Source organism: Amblyraja radiata, chromosome 21 (genome assembly GCF_010909765.2).
Source record: "Amblyraja radiata isolate CabotCenter1 chromosome 21, sAmbRad1.1.pri, whole genome shotgun sequence".
Lineage (NCBI taxonomy): Eukaryota > Metazoa > Chordata > Chondrichthyes > Rajiformes > Rajidae > Amblyraja > Amblyraja radiata.
This window is the reverse complement of record NC_045976.1, coordinates 19,470,411-19,492,798: the sequence shown is the minus strand read 5'-3', so window position 1 is coordinate 19,492,798 and position 22,388 is coordinate 19,470,411. Positions and strand designations below refer to the sequence as shown.

At 43.3% G+C, this 22,388-nt stretch overlaps 2 protein-coding genes across 4 annotated transcripts in view; one reads left to right on the top strand and one right to left on the bottom strand.

Moving 5' to 3' along the window:
- The window catches only part of cog5 (component of oligomeric golgi complex 5), a 111,440-nt gene extending 97,423 nt beyond the window's left edge, over positions 1 to 14,017 (top strand). For both annotated transcript variants that reach the window (XM_033039707.1, XM_033039708.1), the window contains exons 18-22: positions 461 to 692; positions 1,939 to 2,015; positions 4,130 to 4,256; positions 5,318 to 5,397; positions 13,372 to 14,017. In XM_033039707.1, coding sequence (XP_032895598.1) covers positions 461 to 692; positions 1,939 to 2,015; positions 4,130 to 4,256; positions 5,318 to 5,397; positions 13,372 to 13,486 — 631 coding nt within the window. In that variant the 3' untranslated portion in view covers positions 13,487 to 14,017. The remainder of the gene's footprint in view (positions 1 to 460; positions 693 to 1,938; positions 2,016 to 4,129; positions 4,257 to 5,317; positions 5,398 to 13,371) is intronic.
- A 996-nt stretch (positions 14,018 to 15,013) lies between these two features.
- hbp1 (HMG-box transcription factor 1) overlaps positions 15,014 to 22,388 on the bottom strand; it is a 41,152-nt gene continuing 33,777 nt past the window's right edge. For both annotated transcript variants that reach the window (XM_033039709.1, XM_033039710.1), the window contains exons 10-11: positions 18,009 to 18,150; positions 15,014 to 15,920 (exon numbers count right to left, since the gene is read on the bottom strand). In XM_033039709.1, the coding sequence (XP_032895600.1) occupies positions 15,903 to 15,920; positions 18,009 to 18,150 (160 nt within the window). In that variant the 3' untranslated portion in view covers positions 15,014 to 15,902. The remainder of the gene's footprint in view (positions 15,921 to 18,008; positions 18,151 to 22,388) is intronic.

Genomic DNA, 22,388 nt, shown 5'->3' with positions numbered 1-22,388 from the left:
GACATTGTGCTTCACCAAAGGTGTGTGAGTGGAGAGAATGGGGTTACGGAGCGATGGATGAGAGCCCAAAGTGATAGTGATAAGTGGAATGCATCTTGTTCAGGGTGACATAAATTTGTTCAGGGTGACATAAATAAATGTAGACATAAATTATGTGGTGAGGTTGATATGAAGTAGGGATCTCAGTTGAGTAAGGTCTTGACCCGAAACATTACCTATTCCTTTTCTCCAGAGATGCTGCCTAATCTGCAGAATTACTCCAGCAATTTGTGTCTATCTTTGGTGTAAACCAGCATCTTTAGTTCATTCCTATGCGATCTGAGTTGTAAAATGCTTTTGAATTTGACAAAGCGCTATTAAGTTATTTTTCATTGTATTTAATAGAGGTGAGTTTGTGTATTGTTTATATCTGGAGGTGTATTGGAATGATGATATATATGGCTTGCATTCATTTTTACAGGTCTTTGTCTGGAAAGCCAGAAGTACCGTGCTCTCTTTACATGAAAGAATTGCAAGGTTTCATATCACGCATCATGAGTGACTACTTCAAAAATTTTGAATGTGTGGACTTCATCTACGACAGTACAGAAAATATTGCGCAGAGAGCTATTCAACTATTTATTCGTAATGCAAGTCTACTGAGACCACTGGGTGAAGGAGGTAAAATGAGATTGGCTGCTGACTTTGCACAGGTATGGTTCAGTTTCTTGTTCTCATCCATTGCTCCATAACCCCATTCTCTCCACTCACACACCATTGCACTTTCTTGCTTGTTGAGATATTTTGAATTGTGAAAATTAGCATGGTAATCAATGTAAGTAATGCAGATTTAAAAAAGACACATTTCATACACACAATGCCACTAAAGGGAGACTATTGAAATAAGCAACATTTTTAAGCATGTGTTGAGTCAACAAGAATGTGTTCTTTCCTAGTGTGGATGTTTCCTACAGGATGTTTTCCTGTAGCTAAGCTTTTGCCTTGGAAGTAGTTAATGGGGCCATTGATAGCATCTCTCTTATTTTGACTATATCTCTTTCTCTTTCTGAAATGTTGTTTCTTTTGGCCTCCTATTCTGTTAGCATTTGTATTTACCAGAGGATTGTCCACCCATACAGCCACAAGCAAGGTGATTCCTTGCCTGTTTGATTTCCAAGGAGTTATCATCCTACTGGGAAATCTTATATACTTTTCTGATCCCCTTCCACTGTGTTATTTCATGCAACTATAACGGTTTGTGTTTGTTTTCTCTCCATCGTGCATCATTGTCCAGAGCACCAAACTGAACTTGCATTTGTGATGTTCGTGTCGTCTTTTTAGTTGTGGAGAATAATGTAGATTATATGTCCACTTTGCTGAATATGACTGTAAAAGTGTTCCGACTATGTGTGTTTTACCATTTTATATCTCCATTTCATTTTCAGTGATTTTTAAGTTTCTTCTACACTGTAAAACAGCATGATACTCATCTTCATAAGGATTATATTTTTGAAGTAGGATGTTGAATGTACCATGTCGATTTTTGTTTCTTCAGAAGTTAGCAAACAGCTCCACAATTTTCCAACTCTGAATACAGAAATTTGGCTGTATTAATTCACTTAATGCATTTAAACCAAGCTTGTTTATTATCGTGATACTGGGGTGGGAGATTGCAACCTTCACGTGGTCCACCCTGTTTCGACTAATTCAATAGAACAAGTTGACCTACAACTTTAGGCTGAGCACGCCATACGCAAGAGGATCATGATACTATATATAAATAATACATTTGTTATTTTTTTAATTTATCAGAGATTACAGGTAAATTATATCTATTTAGTCTTCAAAAAGGTTTGATTATATTTGTGATATATTTATCTGTTCAATAGGAATATGGAATTCCTTCTTGTTTATTTTGTACTGTTTATTTGAACTTATCTTGTACTTGTAATATTGCAGATGGAATTAGCTGTGGCACCACTTTGCAGAAGAGTGTCAGATCTAGGAAAATCCTACCGATTATTAAGGTCGTTCAGGTCAGTTACATTCACTTCAAGAAAGACGTTTACACAATACTTAATTCAGTGTGAAGTGTGTGCATCTTTGCATCTGACCATCTTTCTTGGTCTATGATGCTTCAGTTATTTATTTGTTTTTTCTAACCTATATTGTTTTTTATAATAAATATAATTCATTGATCATCTTTGCAGGAATATTGTGTTTATTTTTTTAGTAATTACACATGGCTTTGAGTATAAAAGGAACATAAATTCTGACAGAGTGATGGGTTTTCATTGTGCGCATATAATGTCTTGACAAACAAAGGAATATGCGTCTTCTTTCAATCATTGTTTCAGTTTATCTGGTTAATAATAAACCGAACTGCACGCAGAACCAAAGATTTTTCATATAAGATATATGGATTACATTGGGAAATACTGACATTCTGCTAGAAACATTTAGCAGAATGCTGCATGAATTCATATCATGTGCACTAAATGACTGCTTGTAGCTTGACATTCTAAGAATAAGCGATGTAGGATTATAAGGAATTAAGGTAATTACATTTAAGCATAAATGTAAATGTAATTTCTGACACAACACCATCAACATATTGTCCTTTTAAGTTTTTTCATCGATTTCTTTTGACATAATGATTTGTGCTTGGCAAGATCCAAGTGTGTTGTAAGAGTGAGGTGAAGCACTTTGGAAGGTTGGATGTAAGGAGAGAGTATACAGTTAATGGCATGACCCTCGACAGCATTGATGTGCAGAGGGATTTTGGAGTCCAAGTTCATTGCTCACTGGAAGTGCCAGCACAAGTAGTTAAGAAGGCATATGGTATGCATGACTTCATTGCTAGGGGCATTGAATATAAGAGTCGGGAAGTTATGATGCAACTCTAAAAGACTTTGGTTGGACCGCATTTGCACTATTGTGTGCAGTTCTTGTGTGGTCGCCCTATCATAGGAAAGATGAGGAGGCTTTGAAGATGGTGCAGAGGAAGTTTACCACAATGCTGCCTGAAGTAGAGGGTTTCAGTGACAAGCAGAGCTTGAATAAAATTGGCTTGTTTTCTCTAGAAGTTGGAGGTTAAGGGAAAATTTGATAGAAGCATATAAAGAGATAGAGGCATGGATAGGGCAAACGGTCAGAATCATTTTTCCATGATGTGAATGTCCAACTCTAGTGTGCATAGCTATAAGGTGAGAGGGAGAAAGTTTATTGGGGATATACGGGGCAAGTTTATTTACACAGTGATGGGACCTGGAACCCATTGCAGGAATGGTGGTGGAGGCAGATACGATAGTGGCGTTTAAGAGGCTTTTACATAGGCATATAGAAGTGCAGAGAATAGAGGGATATGGATTATGTACAGGCAAATTAGATCAATTTAATGGCATCATGTTCGACGCAAACATTGTAGGCTGAAGGACCGTCCCTGTGCTGTAGTATGTTCTATGTTCCCATGGTAATTATGATCAGATATTTTTTGTTTTAAGTAATATTCAATGGAAGTTTAAAACTAGCCAAAATATATATTTTTAAATCTCTATGGAAATAGTGCAAGGATATCTTCTGTATGCTCGAGGCAGGGTAGATTGGGCATTGATTTCAAATTGCATTGAAAAAGTTGCATTTGCTTAGTCTTGCAAGGAAGTGCCATCTTTGTTTTTTTTGCTCAACTATTGTCCACAACTGTTTAGATTCAAAGGTGATAATGCCACAGCTAATGATTTATGATTATGAAGTTGACTGAAAAAATGATTTTAGCAATCCAAAAAAGTAGAGTATAACTTGGGCAAATAATTGATATCCACTGCAGAACACAAATTAAAATTGGGAAGTGGTACTTGTATAACTTTGAAACTAAATCACCAGGAAAATAGACTTATTTTCGTACTGTGTCAGTGTAAGTAAGGAGTGCATTAGCTGTACTAATGTAGGTCATGTGATCTTGTTTCAGTAGATTTGCTGTATTATAGGAATGAGTAAATATGAAAGATGACAAAAAAAACACCAATATTGGAAGCCATGGCTCATGTCCTAGCCAAATGGAAATTCTGCTTGTATTGCTCATTGCTCATTCTGTACAATTTAAGAGATTTTGTTTCATATATTTTGCTTAAATCTATTTTGTACTTCACAGACCATTACTCTTCCAAACAAGTGAACATATTGCTAATAGCCCAGCTGCTGGGGATATTATTCCATACAGCACCATTCTTCATTTCCTATTTACAAGAGCACCAACCGACCTAAAGTCTCCTCACCAGGTATTCATTCAAGCTGCATTACATTTTGCCCCCTTTCTGGAAACTACTTGAAATGTTATAACAAAATAAAGCACTTGTGTACTCTATAATACCTGGGCCTTTAGATGCATTTAAATTCTTATTCAGTTTCTGTCTTTTACTTTGTAACTTTTTATTTATCTTCATGATGTAAAATACTTTATTCTTCATTCAGTGTCCTGACATACCATTATTCACAGTTAATTCACAAAATGAAATTGTTGATGTTTATTGTAAGACATTGGTTTTGCAATTTGTTTCTATTCTTGACAAAATATTTCTTGGTGTAAATGCAGTCCCAATTACTCAAAACATGGAAAGCTTTTCGAGTTCTGACACCTAGAGTCATAGTGTGGAAACAGGCCCTTCGGCCCTACTCGCCCACACCGGCCAACAGTGTCCCAGCTACCCTAGTCCTACTTGCCTGCGCTTGGTCCATAACCCTCCAACCCTGTCTTATCCATGTACTTGTCCAACTGTTTCTTAAACGATGGGATAGTCCCAGCCTCAACTACCTCCTCTGGCAGCTTGTTCCATACACCCACCACCCTCTCTGTGGAAAAAGTTCAACCTGGATCTTGGTCACATTGCCTGTCTGATATTATTTTATTTTACCTATCTGCTCAATACTTTTCCCCCCCAAGCTCATCTCTAATGGTCAGAACGAGGGACTTTATTTTTCAAAGAATAATCATCATCATTCATGTCTGCATATTTAATACTCCATATAAGAGTATAATGAACCTTCCTAAAATTTCCCTATTCTAATTATTTGACCTCTATGTTTTTAACAAATGTATATCAGGACACATGTATCCACATTTCAACCGATTGAACTTATCTCACTAATGGAGAAATGTTATTAATGGAGTAGATGGGAGGAGCATTAGGCAAGGGTGCACGTCTTAACTTCCATTTTAAGAAACCACTTTAAGATCAGAATTAATAGCTATCCACAGCTATCATTAAAATATATTTATTGCATGTGCTATGTAAAATTTGTATGATATAATTTAGTATTAATAACTGTGAAATCATTGCAGAGAGCGGAGTGGTCCATAGCACGGTATTCTCAGTGGCTTGACGACCATCCATCGGAAAAGGATCGACTAATTCTCATCAGGTAATGTAATTTCTTGAGTTACTGTTGTGTATATTTGTGCTGCGAAAATTAATACATCAGCCATTACATAGGGTAGAGAATTGGCTTCATGGAAGGAAGCAAAGGGTTATGGTGGAAGGTTGTTTGTCAGACTGGAGGCCAGTGATGAATAGTTACCCTCGGGGATCAGTGCTGGGTCCATTGCTGTTTGGGGTTTATATTAACGATTTGGATGTACAAGGCATGATTAATAAAGCCCCTGTCCCACTTACGTGTCCTGGGCACACTAATTACACGACCTCGTAGTCGCGTTGAGGCGCGACGGTCCCGCGCGACTTCATGCGTCCGCACAGCCGTCTGGAGCGCGTGACGTCATTTGAAGATGGGCACAAAATGCTGGAGTAACTCAGCGGGACCGGCAGCATCTCTGGAGAGAAGCAATGGGTGATGTTTCGGGTCGAGACCCTTCTTCAGTCTGAAAGGGTCTTGACCCGAAACGTCATCCATTCCATCTCTCCAGAGATGCTGCCGGTCCCGCTGAGTTACTCCAGCATTTTGTGTCTATCTTTAATTTTCTTGGCCCCGCTCTGGGAGTAGGAGTGGGGGCGGATCCGGACTGCAACGGCCGTGAGTCCCAGGCCGAGCTCGGCGATCGTTTGCCTGCTTCTGCTGCTGTTGGAGGTGAGATGTTGCGTCGCACCAGGGTCTTGGGCCTGTCCCACTTTGGCCATCAGTGGCCCGACAGGCCGGTGGCGCGCGAAGATTTTGTTCGCTACAAAATTTCGGAGCGCCGCGCGATATCGCGCACAGCTCCATACCCCTCCGTACTTCTAAGTGGAACCGGCCCCCCGCGGCCACACGATGCCCGTGCGCCTCAACGCGATGACGAGGTCGCGTAATTTGCGTGTCAAGGACACGTAAGTGGGACAGGACCGTAAGTTTGCAGATGTCATGAAAGTGAGTTGACGAAGATAGTATTTGAAAATTACAGCACAATTTTGATCAGCTGGTCGAGTAGGCTGAGCTTTGATTAATGGAGTTTAATGCAGATAAGTGCAACGTGTTAAATTTTGGAGAGTCAAACCAGGGCAAGAACTTCACAATGAATGACAGACCCCTGGGGGTTGTTGTAGAGCAGGGATCTAGGAGAGAAGGTACTTAGTTCCATGGAAATGGCATCACAGGTAAATAGGATGGTCAAGAAAGCTGCCGGTACATTGGCCTTCATCAGTCAGGGTATTTAGTATAGAAGTTGGGATGTTATGTTACAATTGTACATGAAATTGTTTTAGGCCTCATTTGGAGTATTGTGTTCAGTTTTGACACCTTGCTATAGAATGGAAGTTGTTAAGATGGAAAGAGTGCAGCGAAGATTTATGAGGATGTTGCCAGTATCTGGGCCTGAGCTACAGGCAGAGTTTGGACAGGCTAGGACTTTATTCCTTGGAATACAGAAGGCTGAGGGGCGATCCCAGAGGGGTGTATGAAATCATGAGGTGATAGGGTGAATATCCAGAGTAATGAAATCAAGAACCAGAGGTCAAAGGTGTAAGGGGAGAGGGGAAAGGTAGGGAACCAGAAACATTTTCCACACAGATGGTATTGGTTAAATGGGAACAAGGTACCAGAGGAGGTAGTTGAGACATGTACTAAAGCAATATTTAAAAGATGTTTAGATAAGTACATGGATAGGAAACATTTAGGCCAAGATATCGGCCAAATGCGGGCATGTGGAACTAGCATAGATGGGGCATCATAGTTGGCATAGGCACTTTGGATCGACGGGTCAGTTTCCGTGTTGTATGACATGCTACCTGTAAGTATGCAGGTACTGCAGGCAGTGAAGAAAGCAAATGGCATGTTGGCCTTCACAGTGAGAGGATTTGAGTACAGGAGCAAGGAGGTCCTTCTGCAATTGTACAGGGCCCTGGTGAGACTGCACCTGGAGTATTTTGTGCAGTTTTGGTCTCCTAATTTGAGGAGGAGCATTCTTGGTATTGAGGGAATTAACCAGGTTAATTACCGGGTTGGTGGGACTGACATATGATGAAAGAATGGATCGACTGGACTTATATTCACTGGAATTTAGGATGAGAAGGGTTTTAATAGAACATATAAAATTCTTAAAGGTTTGGACAGGCTAGATGCAGGAAAAATTTCTCGATGCTGGGGAGTCCAGAACGAGGACTGAGATGAGGAAAAACGTTATCACCCAGAGAGTTGTGATAAAGGATCCTCTGCCACAGAAGGCAGTGGAGGCCAATTCACCGGATGTATTCAAGAAGGGTTAGAAATAGCTCTTAGGGCTAACGGAATCAATGGATATGGGGAGAAAGCGGGAACGGGGTACTGATTTTGGATGATCAGCCATGATCATATTGAATGGCGGTGCTGGGCTGAATTACCTATTTTCTATGTTTCTATAATAATAATAATAATAAATTTTATTTATGGGCACCTTTCAAGAGTCTCAAGGACACCTTACAAAAATTTAGCAGGTAGAGGATAAACATGTAAGGGGCATGAAATAAATAGTAGAGACATGACTAGTACACAAAGTAAAGACAGAATACAATTCAAAACACAATATGAGGCAATTAATGCACAGATGAAAAGGGAGGGGGACGTGGGGCTAAGGATAGGCAGAGGTGAAGAGATGGGTCTTGAGGCGGGACTGGAAGATGGTGAGGGGCACGGAATTGCGGATCAGTTGGGGGAGGGAGTTCCAGAGCCTGGGAGCTGCCCTGGAGAAGGCTGTCCCCAAAACTGCAGAGGTTGGACTTGTGGATGGAGAGGAGACCGGCTGATGTGGATCTGAGGGACCGTGAGGGTTGGTAGGGGGAGAGGAGGTCAGTGAGATATGGGGGGGCCAGATGGTGGAGGGCTTTGTAGGTGAGGATCAGGATTTTGTAGGTGATCCGGTGGGAGATGGGAAGCCAGTGAAGTTGTTTGAGGACTGGAGTGATGTGATGCCAGGATTTGGTGTGGGTGATGAGTCGGGCGGCTGCGTTCTGGACCAGTTGGAGTCGGTTGATGTAGGTGGAGCTGATGCCAAGGAGAAGTGAGTTGCAATAGTCCAGTCGGGAGGAGATGAAGGCATGGATGAGTCTTTCAGCAGCGGGAGGTGTGAGAGAGGGTCTGAGTTTGGCGATGTTGCGGAGATGAAAGAAGGAGGTTTTAATGACATGGCGGATGTGAGGCTCAAGGGAGAGGGTGGAATCAATCACGCCAAGGTTGCGGGCCTTGGGAGATGGGGAGACAGTGGTGCCGTCGATGGTGAGAGTGGGGTTATTGATTTTGCTGAGTGTGGCTTTGGAGCCTATGAGGAGGAATTCTGTTTTATCGCTGTTGAGTTTGAGGAAGTTATGTTGCATCCAGGTTTTTATAGCTGACAAACAGGAGTTGATATGGGAGGGGGGGGGGTTGTGGGGGGATTTGGTGCCGAGGTAGATCTGGGTGTCATCGGCGTAACAGTGGAAGTCCAGATTGAAGTGGCGGAGTATCTGACCAAGGGGGAGGATGTAGATGATGAAGAGGAGGGGGCCGAGTACGGAGCCTTGGGGAACGCCTTGAGTGACTGTGGCTGTAGCAGAGGTGTGGTTGTGGAGAGAGATGAAGTGGGATCTGTTGGAAAGGTAGGAACGGAGACAGCTGAGTGCAGAGCCTTCAATGCCAAGGTCTTTGAGTCTGGTGAGCAGGATGTTATGGTTCACTGTATCGAAGGCTGCGCTCAGGTCGAGGAGGATGAGGATGTTGAGGGAACCAGTGTCAGCAGAGGTGAGGAGGTCGTTGAGGACTTTGAGGAGAGCAGTTTCTGTGCTATGGAGGGGGCGAAAGCCAGATTGGAGGGGTTCAAGTAGGTTATACGCAAGGAGGTGGGAATGAAGTTGCGACGCAACGATACGCTCCAGGGTTTTTGAAAGAAGGGAGGTTTGAGATTGGGCGGTAGTTAATGAGAGAGGAGGGATCAAGACCAGGTTTCTTTAAGATTGGTGTGACAGCAGCAGTTTTGAAAGCGGAGGGGACAATTCCTTGGGACAATGAGGAGTTGAAGAGATTAGTGAGATAAGGGCAGAGAACGGGGAGGCAGGACTTCAGCAGGGGAGTGGGGAGAGGGTCGAGGGAGCAGGTAGTGGGTTTGGAAGAGCTGATGAGTTTGGAGATTTCAATAGGGGTGACCAGGTCAAACTGGGAGAGGAAGCAGTGTGGAGGAGGGGTAAGGAGGTCAGTGGAGATGTTGAAAGGAGGGGCCTTGGTAGGTGGTGGAGTAGATGCTGGGGAGTCGGGTACAGGGGATAAAGATTGATAGATGGTGCTGATTTTATCAGCGAAAAAGTGGAGGAATGAGTTGCAGAGAACCGGAGTAGAGGTAGGGAGAGTGTTTGCTCGAGGCTTGAGGAGGTTGCCCACTGTGGAGAAGAGGGTTCTGTGGTTTAGGCAGGGATCAGTGAATATGGAGGAGAGGTAGGCAGATTTTGCAGCAATGAGGGCATCTTTGTAATCAGTGAGGTGGAGTTTGTAAGCTTCAAGGTGGACTGTGAGAGATGATTTATTTGTGAGTCGTTCAAGTCGGCGACCAGTCTGTTTCAGTTTACGAAGTGCAGGTGTGTACCAGGGTGAAGATGTGTTGAAAGTTACGGTTCTTGTTTTGAGGGGGGCCGTAGTGTTAAGGGAGGTAGACAAGGTGGAGTTGAGATGGTTTGTGAGATCATCAGGTGAGATGGGGGCTGAGTCCAGGGGGAGAGTGGTGGAGAGGAGGTCAGAGAGATGGAGGGGATCAATGGATTTTAGATTACGGAAGGTGATTTCTCGGAGGAAGCGGGGGCGAGGTGTCGGAGAAGGGATGGTGAACCGTATAAGCTTATGATCAGAGAGGGGGAAGAGGCATGGATGGAGGTCGAGTACCGGTTGATTTGTGGAGCAGACCAGGTCAAGGATGTGACCTTTGTCATGGGTGGGAAAGGTGACGTGCTGAGTGAGAGAGAAGTTGTCAAGTAAAAAGGCGAATTCAGATGCGAGCTTGCAGGTGGTGGAGTCCATGTGAATATTTAAGTCACCAAGTAGCAGCAGACATGGGGAGAGGGATGAGGCAAGTGTGAGGAGTTCAGTGAAGTCAGATAGGAAGGAGGGGTTTGGTTTAGGTGGCCGGTAAATGAGGATGACTGTCATGGAGGAAAGGGTTTTGAAGGCGAGGAATTCAAATGATGCTACTGGGGGGAAGGTGAGTTCAGTGATACGAAAATTCTGGTTGAAAATAACAGCGAGGCCACCTCCATGGCGGGAGGGGCGGGGTTTGGAAATGTAATTAAATCCAGGTGGGGATGCTTGATTGAGGGAGAAGAAGACATTGGGTTGTTGCCAGGTCTCAGTGAGCAGAAGGAAGTCCAGAGTGTTGTCAAGGATTAGTTCATGGAGGGCAAGGGCTTTGTTGTTGAGCGACCTGGTGTTGAGGAGGGCAAAGTTGGCATTATGAGAGGGTGGAGGGATGGGGGCAGGCTGGAGAGATCTGAGGTTGTCCCGGTTGACAGTGCGTGCGGTCAGCTGGGATGGGGGGTGACGCAGTTGAGGGGGGGTAGAGCGTGGTAGTGAGCAGATGGATGGAATGGAATGTCCGTGGTTGAAGTAAACAAGCCTGCGCCGAGAGCCTCTGTGGATGAAACGGGGTCGACGTAGAAGTCTAAGCTGTTTAATGACTTGGATGCAGGATGGGATGTGGTTGTTGAAGAAACCAGTCATTTGTAGAGTTGAATATTTAAGCATGATGGTGAGGGTGCAGAGAGGTGTCCAGCGATGCAGGTGCAGGTGGAGAGAGTATCCAGCGGTGAGGGAGCAGAGAGGTTGTCCAGCAGAGCGGGTGCAGCGAGGTGTCGAGCAGTGAGGGAGCAAAGAGGTTGACCAGCAATGCAGATGCAGCGAGGTGTCCAGCATTGAGGGAGCAGATAGGTTGTCCAGCAGAGCAGGTGTAGAGGTAGTCCAGCGATGATGGTGCAGAGAGTACCCAGCAGTGCAGGTGTAGAGGTTGTCCAGCAATGAGGGTGCAGAGAGTATCCAGCAGTGCAGGTGTAGAGAGGTTGTTCAGCAATGAGGGTGCAGAGAGTATCCAGCAGTGCAGGTGTAGAGAGGTTGTCCAGCGGTGCGGGTGCAGAGAGGATCCAGCTCCCTCACTGGTGCAGGGAGGTGTCCAGCATCGATGGTGCACAGGCACAGGAGGGAACAGACAGGCAGGTAGGTAACAGGTAACAGGTAGGTGACGGGGGGGAGGGGGGGGGGGGACAGCGGGCGTAGAAGCGGCGAACAGTCAACGCCAGCGTCCTCTCCGGGCAGCGTGCAGGGATTCTAGCGGTTCTGGCGGCTAGCAGCTAGCAGCTAGCAATATAGGCCGCAGGGGGACGATCGTTCAACGGCCAAAAAACACCACAGACCACCGCAACCGGAGCGACCCTCCAGTGGTCCCACTTCAGGTGGTAGGTCAAGACCTCGTCCGGGATGGAAATAAACCGCAGTCGGCAATTGAAGCAGTTGAAGCCGATTCGCGGTAAGGGACCGTTGTTAATTTGAATCTCCCGCCGCCGCCATTTTTTTTCTATGACTCTATCTGACTAAATGGAAGCCAATGGATATATACTTAGATTGCCAAATGTTTGATAATGTATTACAAATGTTATTGCTGAAAGTAAAATCTCATAGTGGAGGAGGATAAAAAACTGGCTGGCAAACCGAAAGGAGTTTAGCATAAATGAGTTTTTCTTCTGGTTGGCAAGATATATAACAAGCTCTGTGCCATGGGATCTGTGTGCTGGGCCTCAGTATTTTATAATTTACATAAACCACTGCACAGTAAGTTTTGTTGCTAAATTTGCTGGTGGGAAAGAAATTTGCGACGGGTACGTGAAGCGATTAGGGTTTAGGTTTATTATTGTTTTTGGAACTTCCTTCCTCAAAGGTCAGTGAAAAGCTTTATCAAAGCCGAGGTAAGCGTGATAACTAAGGAGATGAATGATTACCACAGGAATTGCAAAGTTGAGGTTGCAGTCAAATCAGACAAGGGTATTGAAATGTCACCATAGAACGCCTGAGGCTGATGGAATACTAACTTAACCTTGTCCTCGCCGCTTGCAGCTCTTTGTTTCCCTCTGGGAGATGTTCTTTTTTTAATTGAAAAGTGAATCACTGCACTGCTTTCTCTTCTATTCTTTTCAGTAGTTTTTTCAATATCAGCATTAAGCATTTGGAAACATTTAACAATAGGAAGTGCATACCCTGATCAATTTGGAATGAAAGTTGGAAGTATAACATACCCTCAAAGATGTTCAGTACTCTGTAGTTTTACTCAGAATTATTTTGGAAATCAATAAAGACCCTAGCTACACCAGTTTGTCCCTTTGACTCCAATTAACCATCTTTCCCAGAGTATTGAACAAATGTACTAAATTGTATTTTAAATTCATTTTACTGAAATAGTTGTAGTGATGAGATGGTTGAAAACAGAATTGATAGGTTTAGCTAGGTTAATGGAGGGAAGTTGTTGCCATCAGCAATAATAGTTCAAGGACTGAGGTACAGATTTAAAATTCAAAAGGATTGTTCCTACCATCCTCCCATGTTTTTAAAAGGAAAATAATTTATACAAGACGTGCATGCTGGATAAGATGTACCACAAATGCAGAACTGAAGGGCAGTGTTCTGTGCATAATTCTGATTCCATGTACAATTTATCAGACGAAAAATTGAATGTGTAACATATGGACTTCTTTCCTAACACACATCCCAGCATGTCACCATTTTCCAGGAGTGAACAATCTGCTTTGTTTTGTCAATTGTTATACTTATCACAGCCCAGCACTACAAATATCATCCGTTTCTCAATATTTCTAAACTGCCACATTTGATATTTAATGTGTCCATTGCTTCTTTGTATTTAAATGTCATGTTGGTTATGATTAGATTAAGATATTTGTAATGAATCTTATGCAAATATTTATGTTTTTCTCATAGGGGTTCTCTTGAAGCTTATGTCCAATCAGTACGTGCAAGAGAAGGAAAAGAATTTGCTTCAGTATATCCAGTAATGCTGCAATTGCTCCAAAAAGCCATGGCTGCTGGACAGTAGATGTTTTCTTCCAAATCAAGGGCATGATTTCTCACATTCTTAAAGTATAACATATTAAGTTAAGATAATTGATTATGTTGATTTAATTGAGAACCTCCTAATACCTTAAAATTTAATTAGACAATAGTATTTACTTTTACTTTTGCTTCAGTAATATTGGTTAAGGATATCTTCTGCAGGTGCCTGAAGAAACTACTACTCTTTGCACCATGCATCGACTATCAGCAATGTAAGGATTGATGTGCTAAATTCAAGATTACCATGAACTAAATATGGTAGGAATCCAATTATTAACAGTAGTTAGTTGAACTTGACTGAGTAGCTTCTCTGCGGAATTCCACTTTCTGAACTGAAGCAGTAAAGTCACATTTCATTATAAAGAATATAATACATGTAGGTGATGGAATAGAAAAATTTAAACTATTTTAATCGATGGATTTTCATTTTAGTATTGCTTTTCACTTAGTATGGCTGTATGGTAACACAAATTTCATTGTACAATATGACAATAAACACAAACTTGAACTATAATCCAGCTACAGAATAAGATTTAGTACACAATAATTTAAACTGTTTTAAGGGCCTGTCCCACTTTCACGACCTAATTCATGATCTCTGCCGAGTTTGCCCTTGACTCAAACTCGCAGCGAGGTCGTGATGCTAGTCGTAGGTACTCATGGCATCAAGTAGGTTGGGCGTTTTTCCAACATGATGAAAAATGTCCACGAGTAAAAAAGATTGTGAATTAGGTCGTGAAAGTGGGACAGGCCCTTTAGCTAGTTGTGAGGATAGTGTGTGTTACAATGCTTGGATTAAAAACAAAGCAGACCAATTCTGTATGGGTGACATAATCTACTAAATTGTACATAGAATTATTAAAGAATGTCATTTCTGTACATTATTTATTTCATATTATCTGTTTACTGAGAAAGAAATTTAGGACCATTAATTTTTTCATTATAAGTGTTTTTTGTCTCAATTTCTGATGAAAGAATATAGTACAAGATTGTTATTCAGTTCAGAGATGCAGTGTATACAAGATTCCAACCCCCATCACAACATATTAAAAGTATGGCTAAAGAAAATACAAAGTACTTACTCACAAAAATTAAGCCCTAGGCTTATGTAGGAAGTTTTATAGGGCAAAATGTCCCATTTCACATCAAATGTGAGTGTTGCACCAGGGAAAGAAGTGTAAGAGGGGTTAGTTTAAATGTTATTACTCGAAATGGTGGAGGGAAATTGAATGATGCTGTGATGTACTCAATTCTGTCACTATGTTGTTGATCAGCATGCTGGTTTCTGTTTGTATTAGTTGGTGATTTTTTTTATCCCCTAACCTAACTAATGAGCATTTTAATCTAAATGTATACAATCAACCCTGCAAGGAGAAAAGAGAGTAATTGATACATGGTAAGATGTGTCAGGTAGCAAAGGTAATTGATTTTAATAAAGTAATATAAACAAAGACTGTGCAGGATAGCTTTGTACACAATTTTGAACAACTTTTAAAAAAACATCCAGCCATTTAACACTTTACATATTTATTTGAACTTGAATACAATAAAAATTTATTTTTGTGCAAGAGTTCCTGTGGGATAACAGCCTGCATAAAGACATAAATTTACTTGAGTTAAAGCAGTTGCATATAAATGTTGATCTGTGACTATGAATATCAACACTGAGTGGCATTAATGCCAGTCCATGAAAATGACTCAATGAAACATTTTCACATTCCCATTTTTCATAATGCAACACTAAAGTGCAATAGTTTTTTAGCACAATGGCAAAATTCTGGCCCAAGTACTTGTTGTGCCCAAATTTATGAATACAAGCCTTGAGTTTTATGGCAACTTTAGTTGGCTAAAACACCACAAAATAAATTTGGGAGCATCCCTGCTACATATACTAATTCCCCACCGTTTGCAAATAAAGTTAATTGAATTAAAATTGTGCAATATAATAAGTGATACAAATCATGATACAACAGCAGTTATACAGAAATTAAACTTTACCCATTTACATTTGCAAAAATAAACATCTTTATATACCAACTTTCCTCCCTTACCTTAGCACCACAGGATTTGTTTAGTACAAAGTTTTCAAGCCTAAGAGCTATATTTACCTGAAATAACCTTTGACTGAACTTTGGAAGAACGAGGAATTATGGCCATTTACAATACGCAATTAGGAAAGTCAGAAAGATTAAATGCATTGATTTACAACACTATCAGCCATTTATATAAAAAGCAAACTATACTCACTTTATTACAATTCTCTAAATATAGATTTATCAGAAATTCCTCAAATTAAAATATATAGATACACTGAGTCTTTTTGCTCACTTGCATCCAGTTTCCTAAAATTCATTCCAAATGGTGAAAGTCAAGGATAAAGTAGGTTCTAAAGGTGCTGGTTACTGCTGCTGCGAACCCTGTTATAAAAATAAGAACAAAATTAATACCATAATACTAATTATTCTCAAGATGAGTTGGTATCTGTACATGAAGAGTTATACAAGCTATACATTGATCTTAGTAAGGGTTTTGATAAGGTCCCTCATAGTAGGCTGATCTAGGAGATTTAAGATGTACAGGTTTTTAAATGACTTGGTTATATGGATTCAGAACTGGCTTATTCATAGAAGACAAGAGGGTTGTGCCCCAAGGGAGATATTCTGGCTGGAGGTCTATGACCAGTGGAGTTCTGCAGGGATCTGTGCTGAGACCTCTGCTGTTTGTGATATATATAAATGACCCAGAAGTAAATGCAGATGGACTGGTTAGTATGATTGCTGACAACACCAAAACTGGAGTTGCAGACGGTGAGGAAGTCTGTCATAAGATACAGCAGAAATAGGCAGAAAAATAGCAGATGGCGTTTAACCCGAGCAAATGAGAGATGTTGTGCTTTAGGAGGTTGAACGCAAGGGGAAAGTATACAGTTAATGGCAAGACCCTTAACAGCATTGATGTGCAGGGGAATCTTGCAGTCTGTTCATAGCTCACTGAAGGTGGCAACGCAAGTAGATAGGGTGGTAAAGAAGGTGAATGGTAAGTGCCTTCAATGCTTGGGTCATTGAATATATAAGAGAGGCGACAAGTTTACCAACAACGTTAACTCCACTGCCTTCATATTGTTAATGTATATAATAAACAGCAGTGGACCCAGCACCAACCTCTGCGGCATTCGATTGGTTACAAGTTTCCAAACAGAAAAACAACCTCTACAATTACTCATTGACACATTTTGCATCCAATTGGTTAGCTCACCTTGGATTCCATGCAATCTAGCCTACGATGCAGAACCTTGTCAAATGTCCTGCGAAACTTCAAATAGACACCATTCACTGCTCTACCCTCAACAATCCCCTTGGCGACCTCTTGAAAAACCTCAGATTTGGGAGACATGATTTCCCCACACAAATGCTATGCTGACTATCTCTAATCAGTCTGTGCATATCCAATCTCTTAAATTTGAAGACATCATTGCCAAGCCCACCAATGTTTAAATGTACAATTAACTGCCCACATTTTGCCATTCTAGACTGGTTTACTTATGAACTTAGGAAAGTCTTGAAGCTTGTCAAAATGAATCATCTACACCTGAATCATCCCCACCAGAACAAACAATACAAAATCACACAGGGGTACCCTTTAAAAATCTACAAAATGACCAGTGACAACAAAAAATCCCTAATTATTTCTGTACTTTAACTAAGAAGCCTTCACTGAGGCACACCTTATAAGTTTATGTCATATGAGGAGAATCAAGGGGCTGTCCCACTTGGGCGACCTAATTGGCGAGTTTAGGAGAGTTTGGAAAAAATGTCATGTTGAAGACCTCCTTCGACTATGTTGAAAACTCGCTTCAACTAGCTACGACTAACTTCGGGAAAATTGGACACCGAATAGTGGAGTGAAGACTACCTCGTTCGACTACCCTCGATTACCTACGACTAACATGCCGACCTACTACGATTAAACCTATGAGTAAAAAAAGTATCGATTTTTTCCATGGCGACCTTTTTTTACTCGCGGGCATTTTTCAACATCCTGAAAAATACGCCGCGACCTAGATGAGGCCTCGAGTACACGGGGACTACTCTCGAGCATGAAGGAGAGTTACAAACTCCTACGACCTCGTGTCGACCATGCTGCGAGTATGAGTCAAGGGCAAACTCGCCAGAACTCGCAGATTAGGTCGCCCAAGTGGGACAGCCCCTTTAGGCTGTTCGGCCATCGATTCTACTCCACCATTCAGTCATAGCTGATCGATCTTTCCCCCTCAACCCCATTCACCTGCCTACTCCCCATCACCCTTGACACCCTTACTAATCAAGAATCTGTCAATCTGCGCCTTAAAATACCCAATCACTTGGCCTCCACTGTGGCAATGATTTCCACAGATTCACCACCCTGACTAATGACACCTCCAAGATCTTCAGCTATTAATGGTTATTATTTAAGTATTTAAAACAAAAGGATAAAGAAGTTCAAGAACACAAGTTTTAAGTACTCACAGAGTTGCTTCGCTTCCTTTTCCAGCAGTCTGGATTAAGGCGTTTTTGTTCCTCTGCCAGAGTTTTGGCTTCCAATGTATAAATTCTCCTCTCTTCATTTTTCATCATTTTCCACTTGTCACCTAAAATTACACTGATGGCCCTACAATATATACACACACATAAGTGCCTCATTAGACCAAGATCAAACATTTGTCTGATTACACACAATCTGCTAAATTCCATCACCACAAAATTACATTTATATTTTTCATGACACAACTGCTGTATATGCAGCATAGTAATCCCAGCATTAAAACAATTATGTTGAATGAGAAGTACATTCTGAATCTATCAATTGTTGCCCTTGGAACACATTTTGCAGTCCTGTATATAATTCTGTTCTAAATTTTACTGTTCAATGAAGTCTAATCATAACCATATCATACTGAGCAAGTAAACTGGGTCAAGTATTCAAATTCCTTTTTAGTAATTGATGTCAAAACTTCTAATAGAATGATATTGAACGCTGTGAAAGACCTGCCTGTGGATCAAACCGATGCACCCTGGTAGGTGGAGATTGTTGGGGAATTATACTAACATAAGACTTCACACAAAAATCTTTGGAAAAGTACAGTCAATCACAATTTTTTTTAACCAGACAGCACAGTAGGATTTGTCTCAACTACAACATTGATTGCTCTATCGCATTATGGAAAAACACAGCACCCTGATCTTCAACATACTGTCTTTCCCAAATCCTGCCTTCTCTCCATACCCCCTTGTGGCTAGAGGGATCAGGGGGTATGGAGAGAAGGCAGGTACAGGATACTGAGTTGGATGATCAGCCATGATCATATTGAATGGCGGTCTGGCTCGAAGGGCCGAATAGCCTACACCTGCACCTATTTTCTATGTGTGTGTAATTGCATATGCTTTGCATCACTAAGATTGTCCAATTCCACCTACCAATTATTTCAATAATGTCGGCACCATCATCTCTACTTCCTAAACCTTCATTTTGCTGCTGTCATCTCCAAAATTCAATTAATTCAATAATAAAATCCAGAACAACTTATCTAAACTAAAACCCAAGTAAATCAGTGATTAAAAAAGAGCATCAAATCAAGAAAAGTATTAAATAACTACACTACAAACTTAATGACAATTGTGTTTTCAAAAAATATATACATACAACAAAATTTTCATTTTATCGCAGGTGCTAATAAAACCAAAATAGTTTGATAATTGATACTCAAACTGATTGTCAAGTATTAAACAGGAGAATATATTTGCTGGGTACCCGAACATGGCGCCGACAGACAAGAAGCAGAAGCAAAGAAGTCGAAGCCAAAGAACGGAATGGAAACAAGGCCGAAACGCCAATAAACCAAAAGAGTCCGAAGACGAAACGTCTACTAACCGAAAGGCTGGGACGCCTAAATGCAAACTAACTGAAAGGGCGGGACGTCTAAATCCCAAGGAACCGAAATGTTGCGTCGCCTAAAAGCAAACTTACCGAATGGCCGCTCTGTCGAAACGCCACCTACCCGAAAGGCGGCGTCGCCTGCAGGCCAAAGGACTGACTGCCGCTCAACAGAAAAGTCCAATAACGGACTTGACGTTGCCGGGGGGCAGGACTTGCCAGCGATTGGTCCAGACCCCCGCGTCTATCACATCACTGTGAAGGCATGAACATAGTCCCAAACCTCCGCTTCACCCGACCCGCAGCCCGCGGAGGGTGGCCGTGGGAGAGAGGGGGCTGTCCCGAACGATGCACACCTTCGGCCGCTTTCAACTTGGCGCTTGGGTTCAGATTGCCCAGTCACCTATGACTTGTGTGGGAAAATGAACCTTACGCTCCCGTCTCCCCCTTCTCTCCCCTCCTCTCTCTCCCCTCTTCTCGCCCCTCTTCTCTCTCCCCTCTTCTCTCTTCCCCTCCTCTTCCTCCCTTCTCTCTCCCCCTTCTCTCTCTCCTCCTCTCTCTCCCCCTTCTCCACCCGCGGGAGCGTCCCACAGTCACTGACCGTGGTCGGAGGGAGGGAGGGGGGGAAATCACCCTGGTGTGGAGGTTGGGGTCCGATGGCGGTGCATGTGACTGTGGGACGCTCCTGCGGGTGGAGACGGAGGAGAGAGAGAAGGGGGAGAGAAGTGGGGAGAGAGAGAAGGGGGAGAGAGAGAAGGGAGGGAGAGAGGAGGGGAAGAGAGAGGAGAAGAGAGGGAAGAGGGGAGAGAGAAGAGGGGAGAGACGGGGGAGACGGAAGCGCGGGTTCATTTTCCCACACAAGCAATAGGTGACCGGGCAATCTGAACCCAAGCACCAAGTTGAAGGCGGCCAAAGGTGTGCTTCGCTCGGGACAGCCCCCTCTCTCCCACGGCCACACTCGCGGGCTGCGGGTCGGGTGAAGCGGAGGTTTGGGACAATGTTCATGCCTTCACAGTGATGTGATGGACGCGGGGGTCTGGACCAATCGCTGACAAGTCCCGCCCCCTGTATCGTCAAGTCCGTTATTGGACTTTTCTGTTGAGCGGCAGTCGGTCCTTTGGCCTGTAGGCGACGCCGCCTTTCGGGTAGGTGGCGTTTCGACAGAGCGGCCATTCGGTAAGTTTGCTTTTAGGCGACGCAGCATTTCGGTTCCTTCGGTTTTAGGCGTCCCATCCTTTCGGTTAGTAGGCGTTTCGTCTTCGGACTCTTTTGGTTTATTGTCGTTTCAGCCTCATTTCCATTCCGTTCTTTGGCTTCGATTTCTTTGCTTCGGCTTCTCGTCCGTCGGCACCACGTATTTTCTGACCTGGCACAAGGCATTCTTACATTTTATGGGAGCTATTTTCTTAAAGCTATAAACTATATAGCAACATAACTTAAATGTGACTTACACAACTTCAGGTATAACAAATAAATATTTTTTACGTTATTCATGTCGAACACAAAACAACTGACAATCGTTTCAACCCTATCTTCATTCCTATTATGTCGCATAGAACCCTAAGCACAAATTTTCCAGAAGATATATCAATTGTTTGCTCAGTACAAACAGCCAATTATTTTCCTAGTTATTCAATTCAATTGAATTGAATTGAATCCCTTTATTGTCATTCAGACCTTACGGTCTGAACGAAATTTCGTGCCTGCAGTCATACATACATCATACAATAATAAACAACAGTAAACTCAAATTAACGTCCACCACAGTGTATCCACCAAGCACCTCCTCACTGTGGTGGAGGCAAAAAATCTTAGGGTTACTGTCTCTTCCCTCCTCTTCTCCCTCTGCGCTGAGGCGATTCCCCACCGGGCGATGGCACAACAGTCCCCCGCGGCTCACCGAACCCCGCAACGGGCCGGCTCAAACACCGCGGCCCGGGGCGGTCGAAGCTGCCGCCCTCCAGTCCAGCATACGCAGCCGCTGGCCCGCGGCTGAACCCAGGACTCAGGTCACCGCCGCCAGAACGCCGTCCCAGCCACCGGAGCACCGTTCCAGCCCCGAGCCGGATCGCCCTCACGTGAGTGCCGTTCCTCCCTCGAGCTGGGCCACTCCGACGGGAGTGCCGTTCTCCCTCGGGCTGGGCCACTCCGACGGGAGTGCCGTTCCTCCCTCGGGCGGGGCCAACTCCGACGGGAGTGCCGTTCCTCCCTCGGGCTGGGCCACTCCGACGGGAGTGCCGTTCTCCCTCGGGCTGGGCCACTCCGACGGGAGTGCCGTTCTCCCTCGTGCTGGGCCACTCCGACGGGAGTGCCGTTCCTCCCTCGGGCTGGGCCACTCCGACGGGAGTGCCACAGCCCCTCACGGGAGAGTCTCGGCCCCTCGCCAGGCCGTCCTCACGGGAGCGCAGTTCCAGCCCCGAGCTGGGCCGCCCTCACGGGAGCGAGCCCAGGGCAAGTCCTGACAGGCTGCCTCCGGAGTCCCGAGGTCGCCAGCTCCGCCATTAGGCCTCAGCGCAGACGGAGGCAGAGAGGGGGGATACGACGAAAAAGTCGTATTCCCCCCAAGGGAGAGACAGCAAACCTCGTTTCAACTCCCCACCCCCCCCCCCCACATAAACACAACCTAAAAACCAATTACAATATTAGGGTTCTTTAATACCACAGCCATCTTATCCTTATAACTATAAAACTCTGATCTTGGATGTGTGTGTGTGTATTTATTTGTTTGTGTGCGATCACATCCACTCGAAGAAACGACGCGCTAACGGTGACATTTTTACATATTCCGGTAGAGATTTATCCCGTGAAATCAAAAATCGCCTTATCTGAAAATTGAATGCATTATTTCTCGAGTTAGTAATCAAAATATTCACAAATCTGAAGAAACTTGGAAAAAATTAACTGCTTATTCCCTGATGACGTCACAATGGATCTGCCTGCCTGTGTCTGCTCGAGCTGCAAGTGACATCAGCCCC